Source organism: Molothrus aeneus, chromosome 5 (assembly GCF_037042795.1).
Source record: "Molothrus aeneus isolate 106 chromosome 5, BPBGC_Maene_1.0, whole genome shotgun sequence".
In the NCBI taxonomy this organism is placed as follows: Eukaryota; Metazoa; Chordata; class Aves; order Passeriformes; family Icteridae; genus Molothrus; species Molothrus aeneus.
Window position 1 is genome coordinate 41,453,239 of NC_089650.1, and position 24,216 is coordinate 41,477,454.

Genomic DNA, 24,216 nt, shown 5'->3' on the forward strand with positions numbered 1-24,216 from the left:
TGCTGTGGGAGACCAGAATGAACTGCTCATGGTATTCATTCATGGTACTGATGATATTGCAACTGTGCTGAAGCTGTGTACTCAGGAATATTCAGAACTCAAGACTTCAGTGTTAAACGGCCAGGGTGGCTTTGCAACATCTGCTAAAGGAGGCAGAGCAATCCTGGCAAGCTTATACAGTCCATAGTTTAAAAAAGTGCAGAAGATGTCTCTTTTTTGCAATGCAGAGATTTTCTTAATAATGAGTAAAGTAACAAGTCAGCAGGAATTGCAAATAACAGGCTATTTTTAGGGCAACTCTTTTTATCACTTACTTAAGCATCTATAAGGATCCTGATGAATCAGACCTTAAGGCAAACAGTGAGCTAACATTCTGCCAGAACAATTAAATGCCCTAAAATATCCTCATAATCCCAGCTAGCCCAAACTCACCAAAGATGGGAGGACTTTTCCCCCAGAAGGATTACTTATTTTGAGAATAGTGCAATAAACTTGAGAAAAGGGCATAAGCTAGTTTTAAAGCTTTACATCTTGCTGCATGTTATCTTCTCCCTGAGCATCCTGAAGTATAGTCAGTAGTAAGTGGGCATATAGTAGACTTCAGTTGTTTAAATTTTGGTTAAATGAAGAGCAAGTCATGTTTTGTACTACCTGTCTCTCATAATTTTGATTGCTTCCTGACTTAAGTGACTGATTAATGCTTTTTTTTCATCTGTCTTGCACAGTAATAAGCTGTTGACCTGAGCATTATTTAAATATGTATGGCAAGTAATATTTTTGCCAATAGTCAGCTCTTACAGCCCCAGGCCTCGTGACAAGCTGGAAACTGCATAGGAAAAACAATAAATCTGTAGCTGTTCCACAAAAATATTTTTTGCCATTGGGCTTTGTCATAGTGTTCATTACAGCTTTCCTGTCATAATATTCTTCTGAAAAAAAAAAAAAAAAGAGCAAAGACTGATACAAAAACATTCATCCCGTGAAAATTTCCTGGTTAATTTGCATCTGATTGAAATGTGGCTGGATCCAGCCTCCTCCCAAGGGAAGGATGTTTCCACCTTCTGACCAAAGCCCACATGGAAGCAATGAAAGCTGATGCTTTGGGTGAACCTGATCAGCAGGAGACTACAAAACAGCTTTTGTCTCAACAATGTGTAAAATGCAGAGAGCAAATTAAATTTGTTTATATAGTGGCTGTTTTCTGGAAAGCTTCGTGCCTTGTGTGGTAAATTGCAGAGGGAAACTTAGAATTTCCATGGAGTTGTTGACCGGCCCTGAAGGGGGTGAGAATAATGAGAACATTAAATGTGCATAATTTATGATACCCCTCTAATTGTCACTGCAAATTGCATTCCAGAAAAGCAATTCAGCAGCTGGGTGCTAGTTTTATCAGAGACTTCAGGTTTGCTGAGCTGGTTCATCTGTGTCTTGTATTTTCAGCACAAACCCTGTCACAGTCTAATGTAGCGTGACCTCTTCTTCCTTAGTAAATGAGATCTGAGACAAAACAGTAGCCAAAGGACACTGGCAGTGCTTGGGGCCTGTGTGTCCCTGGGTCTGAACTCTGCATTTCTCCTGGTCAGGTCCAGCTGTATTTTGCCTGCTTGCCAGAGGAGAAGGTCCCTTACGTTAACAGCCCTGGAGAGAAACACCGGATTAAACAACTTCTCTATCAGCTGCCACCCCATGATAACGAGGTAAATAGAGAATTTAGGATGAACTGTCAGGGCTTGGGTCTCCCTGGCAGCTTTTCCATGGAGAATTACCTGCCTGTGTATTTATTACAAGCCTAAACCATGGCCTGCAGTGGCATCTGAGCTATAAAGCAGCACGGTGTGTACACTGAGTCCATTGTTCAGCTGTCCACTTGGCTTGTGTGCAGATAAGAGCTGTCTGGAAGGACACTGCCTTTGCTTGTTAGGGAGGCTGGTGTCACTGCAATAAACTTAACACAAGTTGGTTTTATAGTGTTTGCAGCCACCCACCAATTACCAGGAACCTACAAATTCCTGGAATTGCATTGTGGCGCACAAAAAGGATGCTTTGTGATAGTAAAAGGTTTGCATCTCAGTTATGCAGTGTAATTTGGAGTAGAAGTGGAAATAACAAACAAGCTCTTTGTAAGGAAAGGGGCGGGGGTGTCAGTACTTAAGGTCTTGTGTATACTGCAACACTTAGTCGTGGGCACTTAACCATAAATCTAAAGGACAATATTATGGCTGATCTAGGTTCATTCTGTTATTTGAGGTTAGCAGCAGACTTTGGGCTAGCTTCTAAAAATCTTTCTCTTGCCTAAACAACTCCTCAGTTTAGCGTGGTGGGTTTTTTTCCTGTAATGAAAAAAAAATACCTCTCCATATTAATTTTGTGTTATGCCATATTACCTAAATATTAAGATGGTAGAGAGGGCAAGCAGGAGAAGTTTAATTATAATTGGCAGCATGCCTGATGAATTCCTTGCATATATGCATTTACTTACTCATCTGTTCCATCAGAAGCTCAGTCTCTAATGTAAGTTCTCCTGTGTTTTCACTGGAAGGTGAGATACTGCCAGTCGCTAAGTGAAGAGGAAAAGAAGGAGCTGCAGATGTTCAGTTCTCAGCGCAAAAAGGAGGCACTGGGACGAGGCACTATTAAACTGCTCTCCAGGGCAGTGATGCATGCTGTTTGTGAGCAGGTAACATACTGGTGCCATAGGCTACCTGCTGGGCTGAATAATGTCAAACTACAGTATCTCAGTATTAAAATTTAAACTTACGTCTGTGTCTGAAAACAACAGCAACAAAAGATTACTTTTGAAACTGCATGGAAGAAGAAAGACGGTAGTTCTTGCTTAAGCAAAATGTAACCTTTGATATTACCAGGAATGAAGTGAGTCTTTGATATATTTCCTACTCAAAAAAAAACCCTAATGCTGATTCATATTAAAGTAATGGCAGATAAAAAGCAGACATATGCTTTAAAATGTTATTTTGTATAAAATTAACTTAAATTCACAGAAGGTTCATTGAGATGCAGTTCATCTAGACCAAAACTGATAATATTTTTTTTTAATTTAAATATTTTTTAAATTTTTCAAAACATTTATTTATTTTCTTGTCAGAATTTTGGAATCAAATCTGATATTGGGTCTTGTGTTTTAACTTAGTTTAAATGCAAGAAGCTAGTACTTTTGGATGGGAAGTGTGCTCACTTTCTGGGTTTGCTCCTAGTGCGGTACAAAAGTCAATGGCGGTGAAGTTGCGGTTTTTGCCTCAAGAGCTGGGCCTGGTGTGTGCTGGCATCCCTCCTGTTTCGTGTGCTTCACGTGCAACGAGCTTCTTGTTGACCTTATCTACTTCTACCAAGATGGAAAAATTCACTGTGGCAGACACCATGCTGAACTCCTCAAACCTCGATGTTCAGCCTGCGATGAGGTAGAGAATTCACATTTTACAGCCAAGCTACACTCTTGTCGTTCAGTTCACAAACTGCATCACTTCAGAAATTCCTAACTCCAGATGCAGTCACTTAAGAAGTCAGGACTCTGCTGCATAGATGTGTTTGAATGCTAAGGGATATTTAATTTCTTGTCAAACTGAAAATATTACAAGCAATAAGATGGTATTTAGAAAGCAAACACCTGTTTAGAATTGAACATTCTCAAATATTACAAAATATTATCCTTATAGAAGCTTCTTTAATGGTTGAGTTCCGGGGTTCCTTTTTTTTTGGCTGTAGAATGTACTGTTTTTCTTTCTTTTTATTTTTGTTGTGGGCAATTGTTGCTTCCATCTTCGTATTCAAAAGGGAGCAAAATGAAAATAAATTTTGTGTGTGAACTGCAGAGTTAAGATACTTTTACATGCTCTAACTCCCAAGGTGAGGTTTTGGCCACTTAACTAAAAGTATCCTTTTTATCTCTGAAAAGATAATTTTTGCTGATGAGTGCACTGAAGCTGAAGGTCGCCACTGGCACATGAAACACTTCTGTTGCCTCGAGTGTGAAACAATCCTGGGTGGACAGAGGTACATCATGAAGGATGGGCGCCCGTTCTGCTGTAACTGTTTTGAATCACTCTATGCAGAATACTGTGAGACCTGTGGGGAACATATTGGTAAGTGTGTCCTTTTTAAGCATTAAACTTACAAATTAAGGGAAAGCCAATTTATGAAATTATTTCACATTCCAGAAGTATGAATTCTGCAAGTAAATTTTTAGAGAGACCCAGAGCATTGCTTTTTCTCTCTTTCCAGGTGTTGACCATGCTCAGATGACCTATGATGGACAGCATTGGCACGCCACAGAAACTTGCTTCTCTTGTGCTCAGTGCAAGACCTCTTTGCTTGGCTGCCCTTTCCTTCCAAAGCAAGGGCAGATTTACTGTTCAAAAACCTGCAGCCTGGGAGAGGATGTTCATGCCTCCGACTCTTCTGATTCTGCATTTCAGTCGGCTCGATCCAGAGATTCCCGGAGGAGCGTCCGCATGGGAAAGAGCAGCCGGTCAGCCGACCAGTGCCGCCAGTCTCTGCTCCTGTCGCCGGCCCTCAATTACAAATTTCCTGGCCTTTCAGATAATGCTGATGATACTCTTTCTCGTAAGCTGGATGATTTAAGCCTTTCAAGGGAAGAGGCAGGCTTTGTTAATGAAGACTTTTGGAAAGGAAGAGTAGAGCAAGATGTGCCTGAAGACCCTGAAGAATGGGCTGAACACGAAGATTACATGACCCAACTTCTTCTGAAGTTTGGTGATAAAAGCCTCTTCCAGCAACCCACTGAAGTAGACATTAGATCAAGCGAACACTGGATTTCTGATAGCATGGTCAAGAGCAAGTTGGACTTGAAAAAAAACAATCCAAGCCTAGCAAGTAAGAAGTATCAATCAGACATGTACTGGGCCCAGTCACAAGATGGGTTGGGAGACTCTGCATATGGCAGCCACCCAGGCCCTGCCAGCAGCAGGAAAATCCAGGAGCTAGACATGGAACACGGGGCCTCAGGATACAAACATGACCAAGCACCGTGGTATGGAGGTTCACTGGAATGTTTGTCTGACCTGAAACAGCAAGAACAAAGTGTTCGAGATTCAATGGATTCCTTGGCCTTATCTAACATAACAGGTAATGGGGAAATCAGTTAATGGTTTTGATGGAGAGGTCAACAAAAGCATGTGTGTTGGAGTATTTTGAAGGAAAATTTTTCATTTCAGTGATTTCTAAAAAAGTTTAGTATCAAGAGATGCATGTAAAGTAGGCAGCAGCTTTTATCAAGCCCATAATCTTTTACAGGACGTGCTTCTGCTACTTAAAATCCTATTAGATTCTTCTCCTTTCCTTTTGAATTATCTTTTTTTTTGCTTTAAGCAATAATGTTAAACAGAATAGCAGTCTTCAACTACACACTTATTATATACAAACCACTGCTTTAAGCAAATTACTATTTTTCCATACCTTATGTATAAGAAGTTGCATTATATATTAGGATGATATTAAAGATAATCTACAAAACACTTTAGATAACTTCCTGATTTGCTTGTAAAAATATGTAGAAAATCTAAAAGGATGGTAAACTTCTTAGCCTTAGGCAATTAGATTTGTGAGATTTCTTTTTCCCCACTTACTAAAGGGAAACTGATAGTGCACTTTTATGAACCTCCTTGTCAAACATGACTTTATCCCCCAAAGGGATAGAGCGTGTGCTAACTTTCCTCTCCTATTTCTGTACAAAAGCCCAAACCTGGCAGTTAAGACCCATTTGAAAAGTTGTCCAGTCATCATCTCCTTTCCTTTCCTCCTGTAACCTGAATTAGGGCAGCTACTTGTCTAGCTGAGGCCCAACGACAGGCTGGCTGCATTTGTCAAGCAGCAATGAAGGAACTGAGGAGGGGAGCTTGGTTCAGGGGGCACGGGAGGAGGAGACACTGGAGGTGTTGCACCTGGGACTATCAAGGGCATGTGATGCTTTTGATGATTTTTTGAGAGTAAGGATCCTTCTTTGCAAGGCAGTAAGCTTGGCTTCACCTGTCCGAACAGCTGGAACATGAATTTGGCAACACTAGAAATGTGACATATTTTAGCCTTAAGAATGGCAAGCATAGACTGCAGAATAATTTTAAGTAATCCTTTTTAATTAAAGGCATACCTGTATGTATATTTCAAAATTTTCAACCCATTGAACTTCTGCTCTTGCTGTCCTCACAACAGCTAATTCTTTAGTCATCAGAATTAATAGTTAAATGTTTTAAGTCAAAACAAAGCTTATTCTACTATGAAGGGAGTGGTTTTGGTAATAGTTCAAAAAAACACTTGGTGACAAGAAATGTTTCATATTTTGTTATAATACTTGTCTCTTTGGTTCTCGTCTCATTTTCTTTTTCCTCCTTTCTCCATTCCCACCACAGGGGCTTCAATGGATGGAGAAGGCAAGCCACGGCCATCTCTCTACTCTTTGCAAACTTTCCAAGAACTGGAGGTGGAGGACTGTGAGAAGATGAGCAACATGGGAACTCTGAATTCTTCAATGCTCCATCGGAGCACTGAGTCCTTGAAGAGCCTGAGCTCAGAGTTGTGTCAGGAAAAAGTGTTGCCAGAGGAAAAGCCAGTGCAGGTGCCTGTACTGAGACGATCCAAATCCCAGTCTAGACCACAACAAGTGAAGTTCTCAGATGATGTTATTGATAATGGAAGTTATGAGAACCTTGAAATACGTCAGCCTCCCATGAGTGAAAGGACTCGTAGGCGTGTTTACCATTTTGAAGAGCGTGGAAGTCGGCCTTCTCACCACCGCAGAAGAAGTAGGAAGTCTCGTTCAGATAATGCACTTAATTTGGCCACAGAAAGAAGATGCTCTCCAAGAGAGAGATTTCGTTATTACTCCCCTCAGGATCATGAAAAATTTATTCAGAATAGAAGCTCACGTGAGCTTCGGGCCTATATCCAAAATGCAGAGCTGTACGGACAATATGCCCATACCAGGTCTGACTATGCACTGCGGAATCAGGTGGTTGATAAGTTCTTTGGATTGTATGGGGAGGAAGATGACTCCTGGTGTTCAACTTCATCCTCATCATCTGATTCTGAAGAGGAAGGATATTTTCTAGGACAGCCAATTCCACAGCCACGGTCATTGAGATATCCATACTATACAGATGATCTTTCTGGTCCAACTACTGCGTTATCCAGTTCTCAGTTTGGACAAAGGACAACCAAATCAAAGAAGAAGAGGGGACACAAAGGAAAAAATTGTATTATATCTTAATTAATTACTAGTATTTCTTAACTGAGAGGACCAGTCAATTCTGTAGCTACAGTTTGAACCACATCTTTTTTATATTAATAATTGTACTTAGGCAAGTTGCTGAAGTTCATAATGCTTTGCCACTGTAAATGATAACCGTGCCAGAGTTTACATTGTAAAAGTAACATTCAGAAAGAAATGTCACCACGCCAAATGATCTGCTCAGATACTGCTAGGTTTACATACTGTGTTTCAGCTGTCAAAATACTGTTATTGCAGTTCTTAATACAGAGGTTTTGTAGACATTTTATTTTATGCTCACTATTCACCTACGTTGAATTATCCGAGAGAGAGGATTTGACAAAGATGAATAAATAAAAATGTCAGTCCTGTGCTGTAGCTATAGACACATGGGGTGCTCTTTGACTTCTTTCTCTTGCTGCCAAGAAAAAGAAGGCTCTACACTGTGCCCTTTCTTCATTGATAAAGCTCACTCTTCCTTATTCAAGTTTCCATACAAAAACTGAATTCTTTTTATATGTAAAATGCTCCTTGAGAAAGCAAAAATCATAAGGTGGGAGCTGAAATGCTTGAAGCCTTGATGTATCCTAAAGCAGCAGTGAATGTTTTGTACATTTAACTTTCATGGTTTTTCCTCTAAAATTTTTTGAGAAAGTGTGAGGTGGCTGGTTTTGGTTTGGGGTTTTTTCATGCCTGTTTAAAGGAAAATATTAATTCAGCTTCTGGAAATTGGACTTAGCTGCCAATGAGTGGTGATGTTTTTTCTGCCATGTCCCCCACCCCTCAGCAGTGAGAGAGGTACCACTGCTGGAGTCCTTTGCTCAGGCATGTAACCCCATTTAAGTCAATGGATCCACTTATGTAACAAGTATTTTCATATGGGCTTAAAGGATTAGGCTCCAGAATTGTGTCTTTTCACATGCATTATCCAGGTTTTAAAATGTATTAGCTGCAATTCTAAGTAAAAAAAAATTGATATTTATAATGTAGTATTTCATAGGCTTAAATGTATTCATAATTTAACAGTGCAAATACTAATGTACATATTGTACAGTTAAAATTTTAAAATCTGAATATTTTTATATCCCCGAATTTGAAGAAGTTTGTTACAATATCAAACTAGATTTGTTAGGGGTTTACCAGCAGTGTTATGGATCAAATATTGCTTGTATTTTAGTCAGGGGGTTTAAGTTGAAAAATGTTCAGTGCAAAACAGCTTAATTTTGTCTACTAGGTATTAAAAGCTCTATATGCATGGTGGGGCTATGTAAATACTCTCTACGGCCCTCTTAATCTTGCAAGTATTATTTATGGGTCAAGCAAAATGTAAACTATATAAATGTAAAAACCACACAAGCTTGGAATATATCATTACAACCAGTATGCCACTCCTGTCGACGTGATTTTTTTATTATTGTTCCCCCTCCTTCCCCAAAAATAATTTCTGAAGTTTGCTTACCTAAAGGAAGAGAGATACTAAGTGGTTCTAGAAGGCAAGCTGGACAAAACTATAAAGTAGGAGGTAATCACAGTAGTTGCCTTGAACACCAGATATGGAGCAGGAACTATTTAAAGTTATAATAAACTTCTTCCACTGTTTTAAATAAAGGCCAGGAATTTCTCAACAGTGATATCCACTAATGAAGATAGTTCCATTTCACAGGCTTTTTTTTTGTAAGAAGCATCTATTATTTCATTCATTTCCTTTCTTCAGGTGGTCAGAAAGCCAATGGCTTTAGTATTTACTAAGCTTGCCCTTCTTGAGGATAGAGAAGTAGGGAAACAAAAGCAGCTAGAAGTAAGGGAGGGAATGAACATGAGCACTGGTTTGCACCAAAGAAAATTAGGCTATTGCTAAGGGTAATCAGACTAGCAGTTAATTGCTTGTATTTTTCAGGGTAAAATGACCAGAGGTGGTACTCACCACATAGGTCATTTTCCCAGCACACACAGGTCTTGTGGAGGTGGAAGCTGATCAAAGCCATGCCTGGGTGCCTCGTGGGGTGCTTCCATCTGGCTGCTGCAGGGCTCAGGCACCTTTCCTAGCAGCCATGTGCCTGCTGGGCTCAATTATGCTACAGCCACCACACTGGCAGGGCTTATGGGGCTGGAGATGCTGACTTGCTCATAACCCCCTGCCCCAGGATGCTCCAAGGATGATTAGGACTGTCCAAATGGAACAGTGAGTTTGGAAACTCTCACCTGAGTTTCCAAAAATGGGAAACCAGGATCCTCAGAAACAAAATACTGTGCCACTACTGCTGTGTCACATGTTGGAGACATGGAGAAATGTCTCCACAAGTAATTCTTCTGATGCCACACCATCTCCTGAGATGCACCAGATGTACTCTCCCAAACTGTAGTACATTATGAAATATTACAGTTCTCCTAGATTGTTAACTGCTTCTTAATACTTTCTTTTTTAAAAAAAAAAGTTTAAAGATGATTATATGACTTCATTTTTTTCAGCTTGACATACACAATATCTTACTATTTTTGACAACTTGTTATGAGAAATATTTCTAATTGATTCCTCCACCTTGAAGGGAATGGTATGGGATATAGTGTCTGTGACCAGCACAAGACTCAGATACAGTCACAAAAGCTCTGAAGTGTGGTTAGTGTTACTGGAAGTAGTACCCATATTCCTAGTGGAGCATGTATCCCGGTAGGCACCTAAGCATGACACAGCTCCTCACTCACTACCCCCCAGTGGGATGGGGGAGAGAAAAATAAGAAAACTCATGGGCTGAGCTGAAGATCATTTAATAGATAAAAACAAACTCCAAACAGAAAGCCCTGAAGTGATACCAAAAAACCCACTAGCTCAGCACTAGCCAATACCCAGCCTGTCCTTGAACAGCAGCAGCCCTGGCAAACTCCTCACCCCCATCCCTAGTTTTACATGCCAAGCATGATGCCCTATCACCTGTGGTCAGTTGGGATCAGCTGTCCTGGCTGTGTTCCCTCCCAACATCTTGTGCACTCCCACCCTCCTCACTGGTGCTGTGGGCTGAGAGGCAGAAAAGGCCTTGACTCTGGGTAAGCTCTGCTCAGCAACAGCTAAAACATCCCAGTGTTATCACCATGTTTCCAGGAAAAACCTGAAGCCAAGCACCACTGCACCAGCCTTTATGAAGAACATTTAACTCCATCCCAGCCACACCCAGTACAACCTTCCTGACAGTAAAACATACCAAGGTAAAACTTTATCCTCATCAAAATTGAAAATCTTGCAGACAAGAGGGTGACAAGGATTTGGTCCCTTCTCTGATACCTGGCATTACCTCCTTTCATATCAATAGTGGTTTTGTTGCTGATTTTCACCTTTAATGCGCACATTGTCACTCAAAGCTGCCAACTCTCCCAAGTGAGGTTACAGAAGTAACCACTTCAGTCTCAGCAGACAGCACTAAATTTCCATACTCTTTCAATTTCCACCTTCTTTTTAATTTTTAAGGGTATCTGCAACATTAAGAAGTGCTAGGAGTAATTTCTGTTTTCAGGAGCTCTGAAGGTGACAAATTAAATTCCTCCATCACAACATGTTTCCTTTCCCCACTGCTCTTCCTTCAGCTTTTCAGAGCCCCATTGAGGCTGACTACTACATCAGGGACACTTTTTTTTACATGACATGAAACTAATCCAAAATACATACTTGTAAAGCAAGCAAGAATAAAAGCCATGTTTCTTCCTTAAGTTAAGGGACTTCAATATTATATTTTACTTACATCAACTGAAAGCATGCATCACAAAAGTTCAAATGCAAACATTCAACACAATGCCAAGTATTATATGGAAAATCAGTTACTCGTCACTTAGAAATGTGAATTAAACCTTTCATAGAAATAGCACTTAGAAAAAACTCAAAAGACTTCCTAGTTCACAAGTAAAGTTTAAAAGTTTAATCAATTAAAAAAAATTCAGATTAAGCAAATGATTAGGCATGGTGAATGGTGTTACCTCAGGCTGGCAGCTGGTCTCCAGTGGGACTCCACAGGGCTCAATTTCAGGCCCAGTGCTCTTGGATGGAGAAAGACAAGTGTCCATTGAGTGAGTTTGCTGATGATACTAAATTGAGAGGAGCTGTGGATTCCCTCAAGAGCAGAGAAGTCCTGCAGAGAGATCTGAACAGACTAAGGAGCTGGGAGGCAATGACCAGCTGCATGAAGTTTAACAAGGGCAAGAGCCACGTTCACCACCTGGGACAGGACAGTCCTGATGACCTGTGAAACTTAGGGAATGAGAAGTTGGATAGCAGCCCTGCAGAAAGAGACCTGGAGGTCCCAGTTGATGGCAAATTATACTCAAATCAGCAGTGCCCTAGGAGGGGAAACCAGGAGGGTCAACCCATGTCCTGGGGGGCATCAGGCACAGCATCACCAGCCAGGCAAGGGAGGGGATTGCCCTGCTCTGATCTGCACTGGGGCAGCCTCACCCTCCAGTGCTGGGGGCAGTTTTGGGTGCCACAGTATAAGGATATGAATCTGTTTGTGTGCCCAGAGCAGGGTGATCAAGGTGGTGAAAGGAGGACCCTGGATGAGACTAAGGGGTGACCTCAGTGCATTCTACAGGTTCCTCAAGGTGGGCAGCAGAGGGGCAGGCAATGAATTCTCTCTGGTGCCCAGTGACAGGACTCAAGGAAATGGAATGAATCTGCATCAGGGGAAGTTCAGATTGGACATGAGAGGATGGTTAGTCACTGGAACAGGCTTCCTAGGAAAGTGGTACAGCCCCAAGCCTCCCAGAGTTCAAGGAGCATCTGGACAATGCTCCTAGTGGTTCAGTGAGGAGCAGGGAGTTGGATTGAACCAACACTACAGGTCCCTTCCAACTTGAGATATTCTATGATTCTGTGAGTGTAAACTTAGGCCTTACTTTACAGAAAAGCACTTGAAAACTTGGATACTTTAATAACAGTAAACTTAATCAGGCTTCTAACAAAAGAAACGCCTAACGACCTGTACAGTAACAATGGCAATTTTTAATAAAAATATATTACACACAATTTTATTATTTTTCCATTAGCATTTCTAACCCAAAGTAGAAACTCAGATGTAACATCCTGAAGGCTCTCAGTCCTGTAGTGAAGTAGTGAAGTGCTGTAGTTATGCTTCTGCATCAGAGGAGACTTTAACTGATCTCAGTAACCAGTTTGTCGCCAGAAGGAGTGGATCAGGTCTCACTACTATGTCACAATAGCTTGCCTCTCTTCTCCTCTCTCCCTCCCCAAATCAGCATCCTGTAGGATCCATGAGCTGATTCCCACTCACTGTGCAGCCCACACAATCCCAGTTGCAGGTCATCTCCTTGGAGCAATGTGAACTCTTAGAAAAGAAGAAAAGCCAACGCAAAACCTCCCCTCGCTGACATGAGAACTAACCAGGCATCTCAGGAATCTGATGCAATACAAATTTAATACACCATATCAAGATTTGCATGTGTAAGATGCTGTGATACATACAGTACCTTGTACATGCCAAATCATGGCTACTTTGTGTTTCTGCATAGCATTCTGATGAAATCTGGAAATAGTGAGTTTGGTTACTAGTCCTTTTACAGAGTTTCACATGCTCTAAATGCAATGTATACAAAACAATCATGCTTATACTTACCTCCCTGTGATTATGACTCACATTATCACTTTCCTAAAATGCTCATAAAAAACCAGTACCTTAATAAATGTATTCATCAGGATTGCACTGCATCCTAAATATTTTTCACTGGGAACCTCTTGGCTTTCTTTAACCACTGTTCCCAAACTGCAAGTTGTTCTATCAGGTCAAAAGTGCTGCTGGACACTAACCAGAATCACCCAGGCTTGAAGTGATAGTGAAATTGAGGACTTAAGGATAAACTTTGTATTCCAGCTAACTGAAAGCAACCTGGTCTCTAAGGCTGCAATGTAAGATGTAACCAGAAGTATGTATTCTATCACCATCTGTTGAAACCAGGTGGAGCAGTGTTCTTTATCTCTTCCATGCCCATCCCTCATAACTCTAGGGGGGGATATCCTGTTAATGAGCCAGCTGTTAAAACCAGGTGGGGCAGTTTTCTTTATCTCTTCCAGGACCCATCCTCAGCCCAAGGAGATGCCTTCTGTTAATGGGCCATGGAGTCTCACTGCCTGACTGAAAATTACACCATCCCAGGTGTGAGATGCTCCACCCAGGGGGAGGAGCCAAGCATTCCTACCTAGATAAATATCTGAGATTGGGAATACCTTTAGGTATTCCAAAATAGGAAAAAGGAGCCTTTTTCCACTGGATTCCCAGAGGAAGACCAGGCCCATCTACACCACAACTGGAAAACTACACCCTTCTACAGGACCAGGGCTTTAACAGAACCACTCTTGTCACTCCAGGAGGACTGCAGCCACCATTTAATCAGACCGCTACCAACACACTGACCAAGAAGGTGTTAGGTTGTATTCTGACTCTGTCAGTGTTGTTTTGTATCTCTGCATTTTTATTTTAATTTTCCTAGTAAAGAGCTGTTATTCCTATTCCCATATCTTTGCCTGAAAGCACCTTAATTTCAAAATTATAATAATTCAGAGGGAGGGGGTTTACATTTTCCATTTCAAGAGAGGCTCCTGCCTTCTTAGCAGACACCTGTCTTTTCAAACCAAGACATCTGGGTTTACTGAAGAGATGGTCCTGCTCACTTTCCTTGTCCATCCTTGACATCCCAATTCCTGCTCCTTCTTAAAGCTGGAAATAAAGATTACATAACAGCCTCCTTATTGTTAAAACTGATGGATGAAAAGGCTTGAGAAGTTGTAAGTGGGGAGAGCAACAGAGTAGGAAAAGTGACCTTTCCTTGCTCAGTGGCTGCCCACAGCTACATTCTGTACAGTGTAGTTAAAAACAGAGCAAACAGTAACAAGAAATGGAACCCTCCTACATAATACTGCTTACTAGTAGTGAGTCATGATATGGAAAACACCAAAATTTAAAAGGCATTTTGTAGAACCTGCAATTAGAACAAAAATACAGCACTTTTTACATCAAGTAGTTAATTACTCTGGCAGTCAGAGACTAGAGATAAACCCTAGTGTAATTTTACAGAATTCAGCTGATTTTTTAAATTAAACCAGACTAAATAATTTAAATCATAACTGTGACCAATTTTGCAAGTTTTCCCTTCCTATAGCATGTATGATAACAAGACATATTTGTGCATAACTTGAGGAATGAGAGGGGCTTCATGTAATTTTAATAAAAAATACAATGTTTCAAGTTACACTTGTGAGCATCAAAATGTAAGTATACAGACATTAGACTGATCATTTTTTCCAAGGTAACTGTGTAAGATTTCAAAAGCAGTTCATTGCTTTACAGCATTTTTGAAAAGAACATCCTTTCAAAGGAATATATGTCAACAAGAACAGGTAGGATGAATACAATCGTGGAGACCACAGAGGACAAGGGAACAGCCACCTGAGCTACTGGAAAGGAGCACAGGCCTTGGGTTCAAACCTCAAACAAAAGTTCCTCTTTCCCCACAGAAAGTAGATTTATGTACTATGGCAGACACAATGCGGAGGATCTAAAAGCATATTTTTGTCCTTAGTATGAGCCCTCTTTGAAGGGCTCTGACACATCTTGGTTGGCAGCATCGTACTGAGCAATGAAATGTTTGAGTTCTTCAATGCATCGCTCACCTATTTCATGCAAATTCTGCCTCAGGGCAAACTGAATGGACTTCTCTAATGATGGATCTTTATCAATTAGCATCTTCACTACCATGCCAAAGGTTTCACAGTCTTGTCTGTAGACCTAGAAACAACACATTTTAGAAAATTATTAAATGCAAAAGTCTTTACATTAGCACATTATTTACATTAACCCTTATTGAGTTAGATCCAAACATAACAAAGGATATTGGATTTAACTTGAATTTCAGCTGTAAAACTTACTGACCATTTCCTCTCTTCTGACCTGTGCTAATAAAAATGTAACTAGCTCAGCACTATCTGGATACCAAAAATAACTTTTATAAGGTGAAATACCATAATAGAGAAATGCAGTTCCCCTTGCAGCAATATTTAATAGATAACAGTAAAGCAAAGTACAAATGCTAAACCAGATTTTCTTTTCATTTCAATATATTTAAAATTAAACTGCGAAATGTCTAGCAATCTCAATCTTCATACAAAGCACCAATAATTTCATTTGTAATCCTTCCTAATACCTCAAATATAAGATGTGTTTAAATAATTTCACCAAATTTTGTTTGTTTATTGGATATCTGTTTCTTATAGAACTCCTTGACAAAGAAGACTTTAATTAGTTGGGATGCCTTTAATCACTAAGGATTAAAGAAGTCCCAGCAGTGGTTTACCTGAATCCATCTCCCACAAAGAATGGAGAGTTTGCAAGCTAGTCATGCACCACATTTGAGGTGAACTAACTTTTCATTATCTCTGCAATTGTTTTGCAGCAACAAACATAAGCACATGCATAAATTAAAATATATAAACGCATGCATAATAAACATATGCATAAATTGAATACTCTTATGCAATTTCCAAAGCAAGTCAGTGATGTTTCAAATTTTTTTCCAAATTCCAGCTAAGTTTATTCATCTGAACACCCAGCAAAAAAGGAACTTCTCAAAGTCTTCCAACTGCCAGATGCAACTTATTTTCAAACCTCTTAGGCCAATTTCCATTTAGAAAATACATTAGCTTTTTGACTGAAGATAAGTAAGTTTTCTATCTCCATACATCTTTTTTTGAGGAAAAAAAGCTAAAATGTTGATATTCTTCCAAGTATGATTATCTTTTGGTATTGTCTGCTTGTCTTAGAACTTGTTTTTCACAGAGATGTGCAACCCTTTCCTTTCACACTTATCTGTATTGTGGACAGAAATGATACAACTGTATGTAAATAATTCCCCTTTACTAAAAACAAAATAAAAAACCAAACAAAGCACACCCATCCCTCCCCCAGTGAAAACACACCCTAAGAACCCATTCATAAGGACCAGTCTGAGGTCACTCAAGCATCTTCATGTCAGAAAAACAGCAAAAAGCCCCAACATTCTGTACAAAACTAAACTATTCTTAGAAACACAATGATTATCATGATACCTTTAATGAAGATATTTCTTAAATGCTTAATAGCATAGTATAGGAAAACAGTTTAAGATCAGACCCACTTTTCAAACACCGTTTGGCAAATAAAAACCTTTTGGAAGGAACTAAATTTCAGTGGAGAGTAACAAGTCAAAAAGAAGAGTGTAGCCCAAACCAAACTTGAGCCAAACATTTTTAAGTGTGGAAATGCACATGGCATTTTTTTCAGAGAGGGGTTTGTTTCCTGCTTTGTAGTTCTTTGGTAGTAAAATAACAGCACAAATTCCGGACTCTCAGAGCTCATGCTCCACAGCAAGTAAAACATGGTACTTTGTAAAAACTTCAAATGGAGGAAATCTGTGTTACTTTTTTCTCTCTTCCCAAAGGAAAAGCTCAAAAAGAGTTGCACAGGGAGGCACCCAAAGCTACAACTGAAGGAAATGCTCTACTTTTCATGGGTCTGCAAACTAAAGGCAAATAGTGCTACCTGCTACTTCTCCCAAACACCACAAAGAACTAGCCCAGATGAAATTCTGTGACTCTTAGCATATAAATACTAGCTTGAGCTAAGCACATTTTTCTTCCAAATTTTCACAAAAGAAGACTTGGAAGAGAATCAAGAGAGCCCTTGTCATCGCTGAATCCAAAAAGTCACTCTGCTGTCACAACAATCTGGAAACTAAACACCTTCACCAAAGAAATGAACATTTTCAATATTTTGTGACAAAAGACTTTTAAAAAATAGAATTTACCTAAACTGGGGAAAGAGGGCAAAGGTGGAGCAGGAAGGCACTTTTAACAACAGAAAACAAAGGAAACAGCTCAGCTCCTCTAACAATAATTGAGCAATTTTCTCTCAACAAGCTTTCTGCCCCAGCTGCTAATTCTGATGCTGGTACAATCTGCCTCCACCACAATTGTGCTAATAAATCTATTTGTATAGCTGCAACGTAAATTGCATCACTGAGACGTTCCCTTTTAAAATTTCTTTCCCCCCCCACCCCATTAATGTGATTCAGTGATTCAATTCTAAAACCAGATGCATCAGCACAACTGAAAGAACTGTGAGCCATGGTCTTAAAGTGAAAACTTCACAAAATAGTTTCTTTCTGAAGTCAAGGCACAACTACCAACTTTCAGAGATATGTTACTTTGCTTTACAGAAGGAAATGGCAATTATCAATTACAAGAATATCAATACTGAATATGTTAATTAATTACAGCTTATTGGTACAATCAATGACTTGAAAAAAAATTACTTTCAGTGTTTTGTGAAAGCACTGAAAGCTCTTGAAAGAAGAGGGAACAGTGGCATGACATTAATATCTATCTTTAGAGAGAATAAAAGGAGGCTATTCTGACAAATAAGATGAGAATGTGATGCTTGAGGAAGAAAGAAAACTGCAGAAAAGATTCCAACCATGCAGAAAGAGCTCTCTGTTGGAGAAAAATACTGGAAGAACTCGTGATCCACAACATATGAAAATAACCCTATCTTTAAAATTCCAGCTGATACTGATTTTGAGCTCAGACCATAGAAAGCTCATCTGTAAACATCTGGAACTAAAACCTGAAAATGATTCCATGTGTGGAGAAAGAAGAAATAACAGTTTTAAAATGAAAAACAAGAAAAGGAATGATACCAATGACATGATTATTCTGTCTGACATATAAATCAGATAATCCTGAAAACAGCTAGAGCCACAGGGCTCTCATTTACCATGGCCCTAGCACACATTCATTCTCTGACCTAAGCTACAGCACCAGCATAATGGAAAGAGCGTGTAAAACTTTACTAAGTAGATGAAGAAAAAGTAGAAACAGCTGTTCTACTTCCAAATATGTAAATACAATATTAAATACACACACTGTATATATCTATATCTGCATATATATAGATATATGCACTCTTGCTTCTCCTATGCATGGCAAGTATTTAAGCTGAATTCAAGTTCTTTGAAGTGTTTTCCAAAATCAGCACATCTGGCATCTGTGAGGTCACAGGATCACATATATGCATACTTTTATATTATTCTCATGGCATTTTAGAATGTTACATGATAAGGGCATAGAGGCTCTGGCTGAGATCAGCCCTTTGCTGTGCCATTCTCTGTGTAAGTACTTGATGCAAATATAAAGTTGTGATGCACCTGCAATATCTTAGTGAACACACCTCATTTATTTGAGAAAGTTAAACCAAAATTTACACTTGGAGCTGTTTAAATATAGCTAAAAGACATTTACTTCCAGACCTAGTTAGAGCAATGAAGATGTCAGTTGCCCAGGTTGGAGGCAATCAAGCCCTAGAACTCTGCAGGCAGAATGAAACTTTTGAGAACTCCCTCATCTACATCTATGCCAAGTTTTCACAGTGAGCTTCAAAGTGCCATCAATAGTGTCTTGAATTACAATGTATGACATTGACATGGAAAAAATTATGGATATCAAACACTCTCTTCTTCCAGCTCAGCTGTGGAATGTTAACAACCTCTGAACAGGAAGAAAGAGGGGCAGAAGCAAGCACATGGGGATTGCTCATGTCTTTGACTGCTATATCCCTCTTTCAATGATAATCTAAAAGTGGTCTTGGCTTAAACTGAAGGATGAATGGCTTTGCTGATGGGTGACATTACACATAGCCAGGGACAACATGCCTACTACTCACTGACAGTCCATATAATTTTCTGACTAGCACAGCACTATGGTTTTCTTCAAAACTGTTCCAGAGCCACACATACACTTTGTGCAAAAGAGCTGTTGGACAATATAAACAGTAATGACAATGCAAATTAGAACTTAGGATGCCCTCCCCTGCAAATAACTACAGGCTACAAGAATCATGAGAGCAATCTTGATCTCAAAATCTTGCATACCTGGCCAGCTTTATTTCAACAGCGAGACCAAACAATGGTATTCAAAGGGGATGAGGACAAGCCTTATTTCAACCCATGCACCCAGTTTCCCTAGCTTAGCTCTACAGTCTGTGCAAAGAAGTTTTTTTAACTTCTCAAGGTGACTCAGAACAGCTAAAACCACAGTATCTATTCTAAACAGGCTTTTAGGAAAAGGGAAACAAGAGAGAAATTCTCTGATAATTGGAATGACTCTCTGGAAGACTGGTCCCACCAGGATACAAAAGTTAGCTTCTGCATCTTACATGTCCACAGCTTCTAGAAAGTAGAACTGAGTAGCAAATGGGAAATGCAAATTTCTCCTGATTTAGAAGGGACTCAAATGAATCTCTACTTCTCATTTCTGGGAGAACTGTTCTAATGGATGTGCTTTATTTTATATGCAGGTATTAAAACACTTTCCTCTCCAAATACGGTTTTGAATGAATATGACACTGTGGCACTGTTATTGAGTGCTCTTGGATTCATGCACACATGAAAACCTCTTCCATAGAATTCATCCAGAGACTTGCACCTGCCAGGCTTGAGCAGCCATATGCAGGAGATGGGCAAACTCCAGTGCAGAAGGGGGTATTTCTGCTCACACAGAGACAAGCAGGACCAGCAAACACGATAAAGACCACATCCATTAGGTGGATATGATGATTTAGCAGGCAAAATTGATGCCATGATTTAATCTGTAATTTCCAACTTCTTGATCTTTTTCCTTACAACCTTTCCTGGGGTTTTTTTTGGAGTATTTTTAGCATTCCATACATTTCAAGATTGATGTAACACTCTCTCGCCTCCACCAGAACTCCTTCAGAGCAGCACGACGCAAGTCTAGACTCTGTGAGCAGCTCTGCACCATATGTACACAGCCCACCATCAGTGCCTGTGAGTCAGTACTCATCTTCCAGATGCCTGCTCTCAGCTCCTCATCCAAAGGCCAAAGACCCCCCAAGGCTCTGTTACCACAGGGGAAGGAGCCAGGGCTGTGGCTCAGAAACCACGTTAAATAGCCTGCAACCCTTAGATATTAACTCACTTTGAGAAGACCCAACATGCCCAGCAATCACAATTTTGCATCTGTGATTCATGCAAGTACACATTTCATATATTATCTTTCAGAAGACAGAAGCTTGTCAGTTACTAAGAGCATATTTCCAACAAGTATCAAACACTCCATGCAAGAAGGAAAGAAGCAACCTGCTCCCTGGTAGTTGTTTGATTTCTCACTGAAAGGCAGAGCATCAACATGCAGAGCACAAGTACAGCACCAGTTTGAAAGCCATACCATGTCCATTCCAGACACTCCATGAGCAAACTGCTGGAAATTTCCCTCACTTCAATGATGCCCCAGGGCCCCCCTACACCAGACAGAGATAACAGCTTTTGTTCCCTCACCTAAACTATGATAGCTGGTTTGGTATAGCCCTCTGGTGGTATAAACCAGCTTCTTATTTCCCCTCCTAAGCAGACCTAAAATAAGTCGGACAAACCAGTCTTCTATTAACCAAGCCACGTCTGTGCCAGGTTTTCCTAGCATAGGTGAGAACAGACTATGAGGTATAATTTTTCTTCTACTTCTAACTAAAAACAATACTGAATTTTTTGTAATGTAGACCTAACTCTAACCTGATTGAATATGCAGTCAAATTTGCATTTTAATTGTGTATGTAAGCTTAAGCAAACTGGGAAACTACTAAATATTGAATTGCCCCTATCACAGCTTTTTCTTTGTCAATGGCATCTTTTAAAAGTAATTATTACCTCTTCCCAAATCCCTTCTTTTTCATTTATTTATGTGTTATCTTGGAATTTTTTTTCAACCACGTAAATTAGATTTCATTAACTTACCCAAAATTTACTCTTCCCAACTACAATAAGTTAATCCACTACTAAAAGAGTACACAGACATTCTCATCACTGCAGTGGCAATGTAATTGTACTGCTATGTTTATGAGTACAAAATATAAGTTTATAGCTCCACAGTGCAAAGAATGCTCAGAAATGTCATTAAACCACTTGCAGACAATTTTCATGATCAAGACATTTAAAACTGATTTTCAACCAAAATGAACTAATTTTTATGGTTACAAAAAACTAAATTAACAGAACAAATTCAGTGCTTGGTTATGATAGTATACAGTTTACAGTGGCGCACAATGTTTAACATATCAAGAAGTGTACTCTATTCCTTTCTTAAAAACACACTAACAATTTTGCCCTGTATCCATGAAATATTTTCTACACCCATTAATCAATGTGTTTATAGACCAATTAGATACTCATTGAAATGCAAACTGGGGGAAACAAGTTATTTAATCTATTATGCAATAATGAACAATTTCATGTCAATTTGCTTCTTACTGAAGATATGCAAATTATTAAAGTTATTTGCACTTAAATGCAATTCTGTCTCCTTTTCCAATGAAACTTTCAAGTTCCTTTTTAGGCACTTCAATAGATTTAATCAACTTTCAGAAATAACCCACCATTTTTGGCATCTAAATATCTGACTAAAAAGTCTCCTGGAAGTCCCTTGTGTGGAAGAGATGTTGATAGAGCCTTCACTTTAAAAGAGACAGGGATTCAGATTTGAGCTCCACTTTGTCCTCAAGGACCAGTATTGGCAATACATGGGGGCAGCAGGTGAGCAGGGGAGGGTGCTGGGAGCTGGAGCGTTTCTGTTCAGCTGGTTTGCAGCACTTCACTTCTAGGTCACAGCATCACTCATCCCTTTCAATAAACTAATCTGATAGAGGACATGCAGTCTGAAACAATGCCACCACACAAGGCTTTCTCTTCATTTAAAAGCAGAATTCTACTACGAAAAGTGCTCTGTAAAACTGAGGGGTGGGTGTCTGTGTCAACAGTGACCAACTCTGCTGAGTTTACAAATACATTTTCAAAGCTGAAAATCTTCAAGAGTTGGCTTGGGTCCTGAGACACAACCCTGGTCTTTTACACACACTGGGCAGAATGATTGACCTGTGTGAATCCAGCTTTTGTATGACACTGTTGAGGAGACCTAAAGAATAATGTAATTAAAAAGTAATAAAATGTCAAGTCCCTCAGCAAGTGCAGTGCCTGTTTACAGCTGTGGTTACCCAAGGACAAATCTGTAGAGCAAGGCTGTTATGATTCAGAACAATCATAGCAAAAGTTGGTGCTATTTAGAAAAGAGAATCTTCATTTATGAAAGCTTACAAATTCCAAGTAGTTACTCATTGCTTTAAAAGTACTACACACAAGTTTTCAACAAGGAGTAAGAATTTATTTTAAATATATTGCTAGGAAATCCATGTGTTTACTATTTTTTTAATACTATGGTGGAGGACTTGACACAAATGTTTAAATGAACAAGAACTGGTACACAACAGAAATGTACATGATTATACACTTCATTTAATGTTACATTTTAGCAAGAACAAGTGTATTATTACTTCTTGAAGAAATGTCTTGCTTAGTCAAGCAGAAGTAGCTCCCATGTGGGAGAGCAAGGACTATTATATTACATGGTTTTACTGGAGATTATTCTTCACTAAACCAATCAGACCACATAATAACAGCATTTTAACACCAACTACAGGCCCTTGGAGACCAGTTTGTGTGTGGCCTCGATTTCATAGGCTTCTTTACAACAGATGTGTTGGATGAGGGTAGAGTTACTTCATATATTAACTTGTGTGTTCCTTAGGTAAAACAGCAGTACAAGTTTAAATTCTGCCTCTTCTTATAGAAAGTGTGTGCCCTGTGCAAGGAGATGATAAATATGAAATTTAAAAAAACCCATTGCAATTACAATTGATCAGTTTCTAAATCTCACTGGAAGGACTGATGATCTCTTGAAGATGTGTCAATGCAGCTCATGTTTAAGAATACTCAGCTGTATGCTTAAGAATGCCATGGTACAAATAACTGTGCAGCCACGTTCAAAAGTTGTAAAAGGGTAACTATTAATATATGTAGTAACTTCTCTTTGTTCTATAATAATAGTCAAAAACACAGAAACTCTGTTTTTGTAGGAGCATAAATGAAAACAAAATCCTAAAAACTCTCCTCTCCAACAGATGCTAGGAAACTTCCATTAGTTGAAATACACCAGTTTAGGATTAAACAGGAAATAATCAGCTTTATGCCAAAGGAAGGGCCTCACCCTACAACTTTTTATTTATAAAATACTGAATTGATGGAAAGCCACTTCCTAAATCTGATCCACAGTAAAGTTATTGCTCCATCCAAAACAGGAAGGGTGAAGTTTATCTGTAAAAGACTCTAGGTTAATTGTCTTGTTAAAAATGCTTTAAATAATTTTCAGTTACGTCCACTGACCATAAAGGAAAGTGATATTCGTTTAAGCTTCAGCAGAATGGGCTGTATATTAACAGCAACAATAAAATGACAAACCAATCTTTCTTGTCATAAAACCAGACAAATATTTTGTATGAAATGTACAGTAGTTCAAAATCCACACAGATTGACTGTGTTGAAGTCAAGATCAAGAATTACGCATTTGATTTTACCCAAAACTGACTTGTGATGACTTAGTTTTCCCTCAAGAAAAGTCATCCCACTTTCAATTTCAACAAATATCCTCAGCTACAAATATTCTCAGGTTCAACAACATTCTGCCTAAAGTGGGCTCATTTTTGTTAATGGGAAAGATGGCATTTTACCCAGAGGTGTGGATTGCCTGTATTTTCTCCAATTGCACAATGAAAATAAGCAGTAATAAAAAACAAACAAAACAAAAATAAAACCCAACAACAACCCCTTCTTTCCAATTAAGAGCAACTCTGAGCAGATTAGTAGCACAATTAACTGGCACAGCATTGCTAATACAAATTCAAAGCAGGTGGATCTATGAGTTTAAGAACCAGTCCTCACAAGTGAAGACTTCCTCCCCATCACTATATAAAGAGCAACTTGAATTTTTTCTTTAATGGTTAAAAAAATGCTAAAGCAAGTATGAAATTGCATGCCAAAGGGTAGGTTTTTTC

The 24,216-nt window shown here is 39.3% G+C and overlaps 2 protein-coding genes across 4 annotated transcripts in view; one reads left to right on the forward strand and one right to left on the reverse strand.

Moving 5' to 3' along the window:
• The window catches only part of PRICKLE1 (prickle planar cell polarity protein 1), a 65,676-nt gene extending 57,056 nt beyond the window's left edge, over nt 1-8,620 (forward strand). For both annotated transcript variants that reach the window (XM_066550379.1, XM_066550380.1), the window contains exons 3-8: nt 1,584-1,697; nt 2,540-2,677; nt 3,213-3,416; nt 3,911-4,097; nt 4,237-5,100; nt 6,381-8,620. In XM_066550379.1, the coding sequence (XP_066406476.1) occupies nt 1,584-1,697; nt 2,540-2,677; nt 3,213-3,416; nt 3,911-4,097; nt 4,237-5,100; nt 6,381-7,237 (2,364 nt within the window). In that variant the 3' untranslated portion in view covers nt 7,238-8,620. The remainder of the gene's footprint in view (nt 1-1,583; nt 1,698-2,539; nt 2,678-3,212; nt 3,417-3,910; nt 4,098-4,236; nt 5,101-6,380) is intronic.
• Nucleotides 8,621-12,201: 3,581 nt separating this feature from the next.
• The window catches only part of PPHLN1 (periphilin 1), a 63,973-nt gene continuing 51,958 nt past the window's right edge, over nt 12,202-24,216 (reverse strand). For both annotated transcript variants that reach the window (XM_066550383.1, XM_066550382.1), the window contains exon 10: nt 12,202-15,018. In XM_066550383.1, coding sequence (XP_066406480.1) covers nt 14,809-15,018 — 210 coding nt within the window. In that variant the 3' untranslated portion in view covers nt 12,202-14,808. The remainder of the gene's footprint in view (nt 15,019-24,216) is intronic.